The sequence below is a fragment of the Durio zibethinus genome, chromosome 1 (genome assembly GCF_047325235.1).
Source record: "Durio zibethinus cultivar Kanyao isolate XHJ-2024 chromosome 1, ASM4732523v1, whole genome shotgun sequence".
NCBI classification, from domain to species: domain Eukaryota; kingdom Viridiplantae; phylum Streptophyta; class Magnoliopsida; order Malvales; family Malvaceae; genus Durio; species Durio zibethinus.
In genome coordinates, this window is record NC_143162.1 from 35,316,649 (window position 1) to 35,330,646 (window position 13,998).

General features: G+C 35.8%; 2 protein-coding genes across 2 annotated transcripts; one reads left to right on the forward strand and one right to left on the reverse strand.

Annotated features, from left to right (window-relative positions):
• The first annotated feature begins 5,298 nt into the window (after positions 1-5,298).
• LOC111312573 (peamaclein) lies at positions 5,299-5,883 on the forward strand. Its single transcript, XM_022912963.2, has 2 exons — positions 5,299-5,438; positions 5,530-5,883. The coding sequence occupies exons 1-2, from the start codon at positions 5,357-5,359 to the stop codon at positions 5,712-5,714; spliced, it is 267 nt and encodes an 88-aa protein (XP_022768698.1). The 5' UTR covers positions 5,299-5,356; the 3' UTR covers positions 5,715-5,883.
• A 1,246-nt stretch (positions 5,884-7,129) lies between these two features.
• On the reverse strand, positions 7,130-13,942 carry LOC111312566 (Eukaryotic aspartyl protease family protein). Its single transcript, XM_022912954.2, has 12 exons — positions 13,635-13,942; positions 13,429-13,549; positions 12,664-13,091; positions 12,409-12,565; positions 11,352-11,434; positions 11,165-11,261; positions 10,912-10,981; positions 10,471-10,677; positions 9,365-9,489; positions 8,515-8,616; positions 8,316-8,413; positions 7,130-7,564 (listed from the first exon to the last, which is right to left on the reverse strand). Exons 1-12 carry the CDS (start codon positions 13,886-13,888, stop codon positions 7,387-7,389), a joined length of 1,920 nt encoding a protein of 639 aa, XP_022768689.2. The 5' UTR covers positions 13,889-13,942; the 3' UTR covers positions 7,130-7,386.
• Positions 13,943-13,998: the final 56 nt, after the last annotated feature.

The window sequence follows — 13,998 nt, forward strand, 5'->3', positions numbered from 1 at the left end:
TGTAGTTGCCCAAACCTGATTGATCCCTTTCATGAGGGGATCGATTGGTTCATGTTTTGAACCAATTTGCCTTTCAAAATCATGACCCGATCGATCATTTCCATGAGAGGATCTATCCTGTCAGTGGTTGGGTGATTATTTTTTGTTTTGTACTCTACTCACTAATTTGATCATATATTGAGTTATACAAATCCAAATTATAAATCGTTTGAAGATTTAGAAACTAGACTTAAAGGGCTTTCTATCCATATAAAATTTATCACCTAATTCATTGAGTACAAATTATAGTGAATTTTCAAATTTACCCATTGTGCAATTTTTTTTACAACTGCAGTGTGTCTAGTAAAAATTTAAAATCTTTTCTTTAATTTGGATTTTGATTTTGTTTGATCCATTAGAAAGTAAACTCAAAGAACTTTCCAACCATGTAAAATTTAAATATTAAAACATTGTGAATTAATACAAAAAATAAAAAAATTTTAATGTTGAAAAATTTTGTTCTTGTAAAACAGCTTTCTTAAGTTAATTTTTTTCTCAAAACCAATATTATCAAAATTGTATTAAGTCCAAAATGAATAAGTTCACTTTAAAAACAATAATTGGACTTTCATTTAAGCTCAAATAAATAATCTTTAAAGATAGATTTGGTTTGAGAAATATGAAACCAAGAAATGTTTGTTTAAATTTTGAAAATCATATTATTTATTTAGTACCAAAATATAAAACTTAAGAACATGGACTAAATAAATCTTTTTTAAAATCTTGATCAAGTTTATTTAGTTTTAATGTTTTATCTTTTCAAAATAAGGATCAATTCAAGGCTAAAATATTTTTTTATAAAAAAAAATTGCAATTAAAAAATAAGGTTATTTATTGAATTGTTTTGTTACCTATCTATCCCGGGCAAAAATAACTTTAAAAAAAAAAGGAATTTAGAAATAGAAGATTATGGTAAATGAACATTTTGGACTAACAATGTGGTCCCTCTATTTTTAATGGGAGTTGATTTCAAATGTGAAAATGTTGAACGGACAAGGGTTCGGGGGGACCTCTGCCAGCATAGATTTGACTGAGCTGAGTCTTTAACAAGACTTCGATATCCCATATTTAATTTATTTATTCTTTTGAAATAGAAAACAAAAGAAAATTGAAACCCACTCGATTATTATTCATTTAAATATTACCCATTCTTTTGTTTTCCTCAACAAGAAAAAAAAAAAGCAATTTGAAGTTGCAATTTGGTGATTTTAATGAACAAAAAACACCAATGATGGGGAATGACCCATAGCCATTAATTAAACATTATGTAGCTGTTTAATTTAGAGTTATTCCCAATGACTCCCACTGAAATTTTTGGTTATGATTGCCTAAAGGGGCACTTGATGAGCATACTTGATACACTAAAATCAATTGCAATCATGTTATAGTGAATTCTCAGTTTAGCCAGCAGTTTTTTAAGCATTTTCAAACCAAGTATTTAAATTCAAACTCGACATTAATGATACCCATGAAATCTAAATTTTAATTAAAAATTAATTGTTTATAAATTTATTATATTTATGAACTCAATTAATTATCAACGGCCTAATCCAGTAACATTGATTTGGTTGATAAACTAGAAAAACGATTCTCGGACAAAGATCTTTTGGGCAAAAGAAAATATTCTTAGATGAACCAACAAACCATCTTAGCTTAGGCTTATCCATCTTTTTCTTTTTGTCATGTTTTTTCTTTCCCACTTCTCTTTATTCTGTGTTTGCTTAGAATGATTAAAGCATGAGTTTCGCTGGATTAGTTGGGTGCTACACCCAACGACCTTAACTACGATGGATGTTTAAGACATCTTTGGCATCTGCTAACGCAAAATGTTCCAATTCATAAGAAAACATCTCGAGATCCTGATTCTTTCTTGCCAACAAGTTGATTTTTCTGAACGATACCTGAGTCTGCCAATCATAGAGCGGGTTTGATCAGCATGATCATCATCTCATCAGCTCTGAAACAAGGCAACAAAGAAAAGCTTCAAGACAAACAAATGTGTGCCTTGGGCAGCCACCTTTGTCATTGGGGTGTGGGACTTTTGTTATCATAGGGTCATGGGCCCTTCTTAAAATCCATGCCCCTATCCAAAATTTTGTTTTTCAATATATTCTTCTTTCTAATGTAACAACAAGACGAGCTAGTTGATTAATATGTAGATAGAGTTTCTGTCACGGTCAACACGATGATTGGTGAAACAAGAGAAGATTATTGAGTTAGGTAGATGTTGGGATGGTAAAGATACTGTTTGGTCATCAGGCTTAAGCTGTTATGGTCATAACAGCCTTTCTTGTCTGCATATTTGAGATTAATGTCACCAAACTACGACTAGTAATCTAGTATCATCAACGAGCTGAAAACTGAAATTGAGACCTTGGTGTGAATGATGCCAACTAAAAGTAAGAAAAGTTAAGATTAGAATCCGACTTTGGATAGCTTTAAAGACTAACCAAAACCTAACTTTAGATGACTTTCAATTTCTGATTTAAATTGATCTCCCTCGCCTCCTTCTAGATTTCCAAATTTTACGTCAAATTGGTGTCTCCTCCTTTTGAGTTGGATCTAAATGGTAACAAAGTTTGCCAATTAAAACTGGCCCAATTTCTAGCCTTAATATTTTGCAGTTCTTTACTTTCGGGCTTGATTGCATTAATGGGTTTTTACATCTCCAGAGCCCCACGAAAAACAACTTTGAGTTGCTAGAATAAGCATGGGCTTGAAAGTTTTAGATCATTGCCATTGTGGAACAGGTCCAAGTTGCTAACCAAATGCATTCAAGGGAGAAAAGGCAAGCCCCTTTATTGTAAGCATTGGCAACCTTGGAGAATGTGCTTTGGATGATCAAATCTGTTATTTCTTGGTAGATTAAGATTCGATTTTTTGAAATTTTAAGTTGGAGATGGAATTGGAACATTTTTTGACCTACTTGTTTCAGGATTAGATCACAACGTGACTACTCCAATAATGTTAGAAATGAACTTTCCTTGGTAATATACTGTCATATGGGAATGGGACCGGTTCAAAATTTTCGTGGACCACCATTGGTTTCATTTTCCAGATGAATCATTCATTTAACATGAAGCTGTAAGGAAGGGCACTGGTTTAGCTTTACAGCCACAATTCCCTTCTTGGGACGTGTTTAGGTAGGGATTTCCTTTCGCGTGTTTAACTTAATAACTGCTAACCATGAAAAAACAGTACACAATATTTTAGCTTTTGAATTACTTCCTACTCTATCTCTAATCCAATAAATAAACCATTATTCAAAACAGAAAATCACTGATCATCATTTATTCTTCTTTCGGGAATGGCCAAAAGATTTTCAATATGATGACATTGTTTTTATTACGCAGATGAGCAGATTGCTAGCCCGCATGCCACTTGAAAGTTGGGCCAGCTTTGTTGTAGGCTAAATGCTTGTATAAAAAGAAATTGTCAGTCTTTTATTTGTCATTTTGTTAAGAATAATCTTTCAATACAGGTCATTTTCCTTACTTTGAATGCAACGAAGGAAATTATAAGATCCTTCTGGGAATTTTGGACAGCTATATATAGTTGTAACCTGGTGCTTAGCTGCTAGGATAGATTGGTTGCAAACTAATGGAAGAGGACCCCGTTGGAAGCCATTCGAGAATAAAGACCAGCTCAGCTCAATATGGGGACCAATAATAATCAAACAAAAGAAATAAAACCTGAACATGGGGTCACCTCTATGCATACATGGAACCTTTTATTGCAGCCATAACTCAGCTAAGGCAGGCTGATTTCATCTCTTTAATTCCAAGTTGACGAATAACCATTGCTCAGCCATAAGCGTTAAACAAGAAATGCATTTCAATCTAATGTTTCTGATCGAAATTAAGGTTCATTGACATATTTGAATCATTGAACGAGTCAATACACATGGCATATACATACAATAGATATACTCAATCTCTATCTAATAGTACGTACATTATAATTTGGAAGTGTCCCCCAAGTGGCCAAATCTTATTGTAGAAAATATCATGTAAAAGTCTTGAAAGAATTTGGCATCACACTCATTTGCGTAATGTTTCAAATGGATCATAGCAGATCACATGACATGGCACGCTTTAGGTGGCAAAGTACAGGGGCGGACCATTCACCTTTCATGGCACCGCATTCATGGAAAGTGATAGCAATGTTATAGCTTTCTCATTTATATTTCCTCCCACTCTCTACCCTTCCAGAGTCTTCTTCCGACAACCCCAAAAGGTAAATTGTAAAAAAGAAAAAAGAATGGGGAATGAACATTCATAAGTAATCTTAAAGGCATCAATATGCACGGTAGCCAAGCAACTAGCTAGGGAAGGCGTTTTCAGTTTTCACTGCCCATTGGATATATGTATCTGTTCTTCAAATTAAAGACAGGTATCACTTCAACAAATCAGAAGATTTGTCTTTTGACCCTTTTCCCTATGGCAAATGCTGTCCAGCTACATTTCTAAGAGTAAGAGGCTTAGTGGAATCCCACTTATAAGATATGTGCATAATCACATTGATGAACAAAAGGACACATTTATACGTTAACTTCACGTTATCACTCGCTAAACCTATGCCACAAGGCATGGTAATTTAATAGGAACATATGGAAATCTTCAACACATTTTTCTTTGCAGAGTGACTTTCATTATGAAAGTATTTCACCTACAATGATTACATACAACATAAGATTAAAGTTTAGGGTCAGCTTTGAAGTTAAAATGGCTTTAAATATATTCTATTGTGGCACAAACCTTTTAGTTGCTTTGCATCGAGATTGCCTTCCCTAGTTGGCAGTGGATGACAAAAATTAGAATGGCAAAAGGATGAATGGAAAGAAATTGAAGCTTCAACGCAACATTCCATAAATATATTTACGTGCAAAGGTAAAATTTTAAGCTTCCAATTAACTTTTCGTGTCATTAATGTTTTTCAACAAGGCCGAATAAAAGAATGACACGAAATCAAGATAGGGTAAAACAAATTTGATAGAGTTGCTTTAAAGCCATAAATGCAAGCAATAAGATTAGTACTTGATGTTTCATAACAGTACAGTCTTGTTAGGTAAAGCCTTAAACCAATAAGCGATGTCACTCCACCAAACCCAAACAAAACTTATCCCCGTGACAGTCTGTAATTTGCTGTTGATATTACTTATATTTTTCATAGTACGTAGTAGTAAACAATTTCGCTACTTTTCACCCACCCCTGCTAGTTCCTCACTATAAATTAATAATCCCCTCCCGCCTAACTCTCATTGGAAACCACTAGCATTACACACTCATAGTAAACAAAACTCTGTCTGGGAAAGAAAATGAAGCTCGTCCTGGTGACATTCCTGCTTGTTTCTCTTGTTATCGGCTCCTCTTTCTTTGAGGTGTCAATGGCCGGTTCAGGTATATATATGAAAAATAAAGCTAATGAACAAACGAAAATTTCTCAATCTTTGGTTGGTTTTATATATTGTATGCTAATGATGATGAGCAGGTTTCTGTGACTCCAAGTGCAAGGTGAGGTGCTCAAAGGCAGGAGTAAAAGACAGATGCTTGAAGTACTGTGGAATTTGCTGTGAGAAATGCAAGTGTGTTCCATCTGGGACATATGGGAACAAGGATGAGTGCCCTTGCTACAGAGACACGAAGAACTCCAAGGGCAAGCCCAAGTGCCCTTAGATTTTTCCTACATGTATTTCTCATGCTTTGCTTTCCAACAACAATGCAGTGATGGTATAAGTGCGCTTGTGAGACTAAACTATTAAGAGTTATGGAGGACCCATTAAAGGTTTCTATTACCTGTTGGTATTTTAAATGAATAAATGGGGTCCTTCGATAGTTTTATGAATATGTTTGCCTCATTTGATTAATTTTTATGTACTCCGGTAACTGGCTTGTACTAAACAATGAGGTACAAGCTCACGATTTTCAATGAAGTTTGTGCAGTTGGGAGATAATGATACTTGAGTTGACGCCTGTTAAACCTAGTTTTTAATTCGAGGTTGACCGGTTGAAATATTATTTTCTAAACAGCATATGCACGTGCAATTCTAGGACGAAACAGCCGCTTTTATTTTGATCCCTGCTGCTGCGATCCCCTTTTGGCGCTTTTCTTTGTATTACCACTTGATTATGCCACATAGCTAGCAATAACTCGTAACAATTTAAGCTTTGAAGGTCGAAGCACCAATGCTGCACTGCACCGAACTCCAAAATTTTAATGGGGAAGGGGAGAAAAAGATTTGGGTTTGACCTTTTAATTTCTTCTATTATTTTAAATGAGTTCGTCTGGTGATATGGTCATTGATCAGCTTCTCTTTTATTGAACTGCGAACTTGAAAGCATTTGCTTTCATATAAATCTTCGTACTTTTATCTTTGCTTAACGCACTTGCTCTTTCGAGCGTAAATCATCCTCGGTCCATGCACTAAAGCAGCGCCAGAGGAAGCTTAGGTCATGGAAATGGCTCAAGTCCTTACTAAGAATGCACCATTTAATGTGGGGTTAATGAAACTCTGGTGTGATAATTTTCACTCATCGAACCCCATTTCTTTTCCTTACTCTTTCATCTCTAACCTTTTCAGAGAAGCAAGTTTTTACAGAACAAGTTTTGGGTTAATGAAAAAGTAGCGCCGCGACCTACCCCGTAGTCTGCTGCGTGTATATTTTTCCATTTTCGACCATTTCCCCTTTTTCATTAGCCACACCAAAATGGCGGGTTTGTTCACGGGGTGTGGGGTCTTTCTCAATAAGGAATCAAGTGCGGCTGTAATCAGAGCCAGGACCACCACATTGGCTTCTTCATTGTATGTAGTCCAGATCGTTTCAAATCAATGTAAAACATCTCATTTACCTAAGCTGGTATCATCAGAGATTAGGGTGGAATGCTATAGCAATAAAATGTAGGTATATGAGATATTTTACATATAGCAATGCCAACGACATGCGTATGATAAAAACATCAATTTTCCAGCACACCGAAGACAATTTTTTTTTTAAAGATAAAAGGGACTATTAAGTATTAACTATAGTTTCCTACCCCAAATGGATCTTGTATTACTTGATCTGAACGTTGTTGGAAGTATTCACATACATCACAGTAAAAAGTATGATCATATTGTCAAATTATCTATTAGCACGTTTGGTTTTCATTTTTTTCTTTCTAAAAAATAGAAGATAAAAAATTTTACAACAGAGGGTTTTAATATTCATCACATCGTACCTATCTGGCTTGGATGGACCGTCATCGTCATTATGAGAACTCCAAAAGCATGTATTCTGTGCAAGATAATAAATAGTATACAAGAAAACTATGCTGCAGATAATTACGAGTTTATGACTGGATAAAATTTTAAGATTGAAGAGGCTGAAGCTCTTGCTCCGGAATAGGAGCACCAACAGGCTCATAAGCAGCGATTGCTTGTTGTCTGTGTCGATAAACCAACCATATCCCAATAACTGACAAACTAAGAATCAGAGTTGTTAAAAGTCCAAGTACCACTGCCAGAAAGTGATTTCGCCACCATGACCTGTGAACTCCAGTAAGAACCCAATGTTATTTCTTTAGCTAAACCAGTTCAAGAAGATGGAAAAGAAATAATATATAGTCTAGGAAAGAATGTCCTCGGAAAAAACCAAAAAAAGGAAAGCTGACGTTATAGTTCTCTAAATCCATATGGATTCATGGTTCTAATGTAATTGCATTGGACACACGTTGGGCAACTTAAATCCACATGAACATGATTCTTGAGACCCTATAAATTAGTATTAGTGTGAAATTTTCATAAAATTTCACTGTATCCAACCATCTATGTGTTACACATCTATCTGAGTTTAGGTGAAATAGCTCCATGGTAAAAATGTCCTAAAACTGGAACCTTGACCTAGGGCAAAAAGAACCCCTAAGTTGTAGACAGGTAATAGATGCTACTACAAATATCATGGTCTACTACAATGGTTTAAACCAAGAGGCCCATAGCTGCATCATGTGTCCCTACCAACCCTCCTGATTACCACATCCTGGATGCAAAAATAGTGCTAATCTGATAGCCTTTCTCACGCAGGACCATCCCACTTCATCTTTATCGCCAGCCAACCCACTCCATCATCATTCTTTTATCTATCACATTCTGGCATCCCAGTCCCATCCCTTCAACTGTGACCTTAACTTCATAGTCCAAAATGCACCAAAGATTTGTTCATCACAAAAATGGTAGCCAATTAAATCCACGCTAGTAGCATAGAAGGAATAATAAAAGCAGAATGCAAAAGTGAACATACAACTTCCTTTGAGGTTCAGCATTCCATTCAACCAACTTATAATTTCCAAATCTCTCAGGAAACTGCATTCGATGATCCCTTAAGCGCAGAATGATGCTCTACACATAATAAAGGAAAATGAGCTTCAGATGAATGCTGTGGTAAATTGACGGAAAAATTTTAAATTGAATTTGCAACTCTTTCACAGTAGTGGTAATACCAGTGCAGTGGAATTAGAAATATAATTAGCAGATGAAGCGGGAAAAATTCCCCATCTAACAAGGTAATCATTCCCCTTCTTAGTGACATTCAGCAGGTGAACCTGAAAAATCAAACCAATCACATAACTATGGTAAACCAGATAAAGGCTAATTCATTATTGTCAAACACAAAGCAATATACAGAGATACAAGTTACACTGATAGATAGACCTACAATTCTAAAACTACACAATGGGAGGTTATTTTTGGGCTAAGGCTGAGTGCATATAGTGGTCACTATATGCCCACTCCCCCGTACCCACAAGAAGAAACCCACACATAACCATAGGGCAAGGAAGCTTAATTCCTAGTTTAAGTTAAATACTAGAGGTGTCCATGGCCTGACTTGAGTTAGGCTCAAGGTAAGCTTTAAACATAATATCTAAAACCTGGTTGTAGAAAGAAATCTTTTTCTGGGCCCAGCTGAAATTTTTATCAGGCCTAGCTTTTTTCTCTAGGCCCAGCCCACCAAATTTTGAGTGGGCTAGTAGGCCACCTGGCAGGTGGACACATCTACTTAAATCTGCATGTTACATGTTTTGACAAAACCATGAAATTCCACCAACAATTCCAAATATATGACATCATTGCTTAAAATCAGATTCAGATTACATTGCACCAATAACCAAATAAGAATGATGTTTTGACAGGTGGACACATCTACTTAAATCTGCATGTTACATGTTTTGACAAAACCATGGAACTCCGCCATCGATTCCAAATATTTTTAAAGCAGTCCAATGCACAACTTCAAATCTAATTCCCACAAGCCCGAAAAAACTTGTTAAAGTCAAGGTAATTCAGTTGTACCTGTGAATTATCGACTTCCAGTTCCTGGGAAATTAATTCTCCAAGCTCCTTGAAGTCAGGCTTCAATTTGGAATCGTTTGTGCTAATTGACATATCAAATGTTATAAATCCAATACGAAATGAACCTGAATATCATGTTTAGGGAGACAATATCATCAGAGAAAATGTACAGTTTACAAGATCAATTTGTATAAATGCTTGCATATCACTCAAAAATCAACAAGACTACTAGGCTTATCATCATACTAATTGTCAAATCTGTAGAAAATGAAATAAGCACCACGAGATGCAAACACTATAAGCCTAAAGCAATCAATAAGCCCATTCTGTTAGCAGAATATGATGATTATAGAGTAAACAAGATTATACCAAAAAGGACGTGATATGAAATTAGGCCATCTCAACTATAATAAGCTTTAAATGTGTGCACATAAGTTGAGTATCTGCCTAGAAATCAGATTATTTATGAGAAATTTATATAAAATATCCCTGTGGTTGCATGCATGCTATTTATCAGGAATTATAAGCCTCCTTCTAAATCTACAAGAAATTTCTATGGTTATTAGGACAATAATCTAACTTCATAGATGACACTATCTTTGAATGACTAACAGATTTTATCAAGATTACAAAAGTAAATGTGTCATCAACCTCCTTACGAAAAGCAACTTGTTTTTCAAAAACTTAAATATAAAAAAAAAAAAACTTATAAAAATAAAAGAAAGAGAACTCCAGTTTCACCTGTCATCAAGGTGACTATAAAAAAACAGGTTCATGAGATTAGCAGTTAAAGTTAACAAACTTTTTGGAGGTCTATTATAATTATAGTGTAGTTTTCCCCAATACCAACCAGAACCTTCTTTATGTTTATAATTTCCATCTATAGAAGAAATAGAAACCACGTACAGCATCTCTGTTTATATTTGTAATTTCCATCTGGCTTGATTTTTCCTTCATGAGAAAAGAACTTGAGTACTAACCAATATATAAGAAAGTATGTTTACTTAAATTGTGATCATGATACATCAATTCATGGAACAGTGCAAGGGAAGAAACCAATGAACATGTGGAAAACATTTTAAGAAAGCAAGTAATAAGCCTTGCACCTGGAAGAACATTTGCTGGTGATTCATTTGGGGCTAGTGTAGGAGTAATATCCATGTTAGTATCATTGCTTTGGGAGACTAAAGGAGCTGGTGCAGGCACACCAGAGAAGTGCACTCTCCTCCATAGTTCAGAACAATTAGTTTTCAAAAAGCCTATCCTGTCATTACCCCGATCATATGTGACTAGGGTGTTCCGGACAACAATTCCTGCCTCAAACAAGCAAAAGTTAACGAGATTATTACTGCAGTTATGCAAACAAACAAAATATATTGAGTTGGACAAGCATATGGTCTGATAAGCCTGCATATACTGCAAGAACTTAAGGTTTTTGGCATACATTTTTCAAAACTATATGATACGCTATGCTACACACATGCGTACACAATTGCACATATGCAGAGGGAGAGGGGGCTTTGTGTTTGGCAAATGAAGCAACATACCTCCTAAAAGAGTGGTAGATTCTGTATTTGGGAAAATTCCCAAGCAATATGCACCACTAACCTTTGTGTGCTACAAAGCATGCCATTGAGAGACAGACAGAGACAGAAAAGATACGTGTTAGATAGTAGTTTGAAAACTAGCATAGAAAATAGATGATGCAAGAATGTTTTATAACCACTTAAATAAGCTTTGCCACCAACCAAGGTCCCATTTTGGCCTAACCACGCAAAGTTTAAAAAAAAGATTAATTACCCGGAACAGGTAGTTTTCTGGAGACAGCAATAACTTATTTCCATTGTTAAATACCATCTCAACCTTTGGGAAAATTTTTGATAGCTGGGAAACATCCCTGTATTACATTTCAATAAAAACCATTAAGATGGATTGAAGACAACAAATTTCAGCATTTCATATAAAATGAAAAAGTTATTGGCAACACCTTCCAGCACCAGAAAAACAGACATCATCATAATTAGGGTCAGGACCATGGACCCTTTTGAGAAAATGAACTTCCCTTAGGATCTGCATTAACATAGCAAAATAATCATGAAGAACAGGTCTGAACATTAGCATGCAGGTGCATAGATGCTGATATTTATGTTAATAAATATTAAGCTGACAGAATAGTTTGAGTTGCAGCAAGTACAGAACAACACCAACATTAAGTATTTTCTGATGAATGAGATTAATCATGGTTGCGGCCATGATTTGATGCTGAGGTTGCAGCCATAATTTTCAAGATGGAGACACAGACCGAGCAACAGTTCATGGAATATTAAATCCTAAATGGCCAGACCACAGAAATCAATCCCCAATAATCATAGAACAAGTTAATTTCATTCAAGGCTTCCACAATAACTTAACAAATGCAAATTATAATAAGTCAATTAATATTTTACTAGTAGTTTACTATTCCTTTACAAAGTGCCAGTACTATTTCCCAATAATAACTATAAAAATGGACTCCACATTTGTTTAAGGATAATAATCATGAAGAATAGACACGCTTCAAACTTCTGAAGGGAACAGGTGCTATAAATGACAAGTTCCAGATATAGGATGATTAAAGAAAATAGTACCAATATTTAAGAAGTAGCATCTCCAAGAGCTTGGAAAGTAATAAAGCAGTTATCATAAGGAATAACTAGTTCAAATAACATTAAAACCCAGATATATTAATATGTATCTGTACTCAGTTTCTCCACAGCTCCCTTGTTATATGATACCTAAATGCATAAATTTCCAACTCGCTCTTCTCAAAGTAACATACATTACAATAAATGACAAAATAAGTAGACATTCACCCATTATGGTGCATGTAAATGCAACAAAAGCACGTGCTTTTAAACTTCACAAGCAAAATTAGAAACTTTTTCTAAGCCTTAATTAATAATTCTGGCTTCTGCAAAGTAAATATTAATCGTAGAGTAGAAAATGAGAACTTGACTAGCAAACAAACTAAACTTAGCATCAAGCTCAAAGCTATTAGATCTTACAGCATCTCTAAATGCAACAAAAGCATCTTTTCGAAAGTAAGCGTATGTTGTTCCACTGTCCAAGACTGTTCCATGCCTTCCATCAAAGACCCCAGTGGGTAACTTCAATCGCTTTCCAGCAACATGCATATCCTTAAGCTCAATGTTGTAGTAAGGGCTGTTGACATTCAAAAACTAAAGTGAATGTGTAAGAAGTACCAGACGCAATATTAGGAAAAAAACATCCACAAATACGATCCTGTAATAGAAGTATACCTGCGGAAAGGGTCTGAATGGGTGAAAATCATTTCAGGGGGAGAAGTGATTTTTCCGAGAACCATTGCACCTCCGCCAACATCCATCCCACCATAGCACAAAGAAAATGAATCACCAATAACACTCTTATCAACAAGTTGATCAACAATACTAAGCCGGCCCCGACCCAAACCCATTATACCATCAGCTCGTTGGTTGTAAAGATCACCCGTTTCCATATTTTCGCAACCAAAAACGGCACGCTGAGGCACAAGTTCACTTTCATTCCCAAAAGAAACAACATCCTCCGCAAGCACCCCACTGCTGGAACTCATCTCAGCATACCGCCTATCATAAGTACATTGCTTTTGCTCATCATCACAATTACAACTTGGATTGCATTTTACAGGTTGATAAGTGCTAGACAAATCTGGTCGGAATCTTGGATCCTGGATTCCAACAAGAGATTAATATTGCCATAAAATCACCAGTTCCCCTAATTAATTTCTAACTAACAGATCTGCAAATCAAGAAACTACACAAAGATTCTAAATCTAGCAGCCAAGCATAACTCACTTTCTAATTAGAATGGTAAAAATTTAAGACTCAAAGTCGCCATTTAACTTCTTTAATATTCTAGTAAGCTAATAACTCCACTAATTTCAAATTAATTAAAGTTAATAATCTCAATCTTAATTCAAACAAAGCATCAATTTTCAAATTTATTAATTACAATTAACAACTGGGAAAGCTGAACTGTACGAACTTGATCAGACGGAACCGAACCTGATGCTTGCCGCACCGTGCACAACTGGAGCAAGGAACATAAGTTACAGTACTTCCGGTGTCGACGATAAGAGCGAATTCCTGAGGCGGCGTTCCTATCCATAACCGAGTCGTATAATATCTGCAAATTACCAAAAAAAGAATTCCTCAATATTTCGAAAATTCAAAAAGAAAAAAAAAAGGAACTTATTTTATTGGAGAGAGACCCGTTGGAAAGGAGATCATCGTAGAGTCTCATGCGAGCGTTTGGACTGGAACGAGAGAGCTCCGATTGCTGGAGATGACGGCGGAGATTATCCACGTGTCGGTGGAAGGAATGATTGCGTGATGATAGATGTAGAGGAAGGACCATTGGCCGTTGGTGATGATTTTTTGCATCGACGGCGGAGAGATTGAACCAGATCACGGAATAGAGTATTAGAAGGGACGACGAGGTTAGGTGAAGCCAGGTTCGAGCCATGGCGCGTCACTTTTGGCTCCAGATAGAGGTCAACGACGACAGACCATTGCAGACGGAAGACCCTCTAGAGTGCACTCCTTTAAAAGGAAAAAGAAAATTATACTAGTTTT

Coding starts and splice junctions, on each gene's coding strand:
- LOC111312573 (XM_022912963.2), top strand. CDS start 5,357: ATGAAGCTCGTCCTGGTGACATTCCTGCTTGTTTCTCTTGTTATCGGC. Junction 5,439..5,529: donor GGTGTCAATGGCCGGTTCAG/GTATATATATGA, acceptor GATGATGAGCAG/GTTTCTGTGACTCCAAGTGC.
- LOC111312566 (XM_022912954.2), bottom strand. CDS start 13,888: ATGGCTCGAACCTGGCTTCACCTAACCTCGTCGTCCCTTCTAATACTC. Junction 12,566..12,663: donor CATTCAGACCCTTTCCGCAG/GTATACTTCTAT, acceptor GAATGTCAACAG/CCCTTACTACAACATTGAGC. Junction 9,490..10,470: donor ACCAGCAAATGTTCTTCCAG/GTGCAAGGCTTA, acceptor CATGATATTCAG/GTTCATTTCGTATTGGATTT.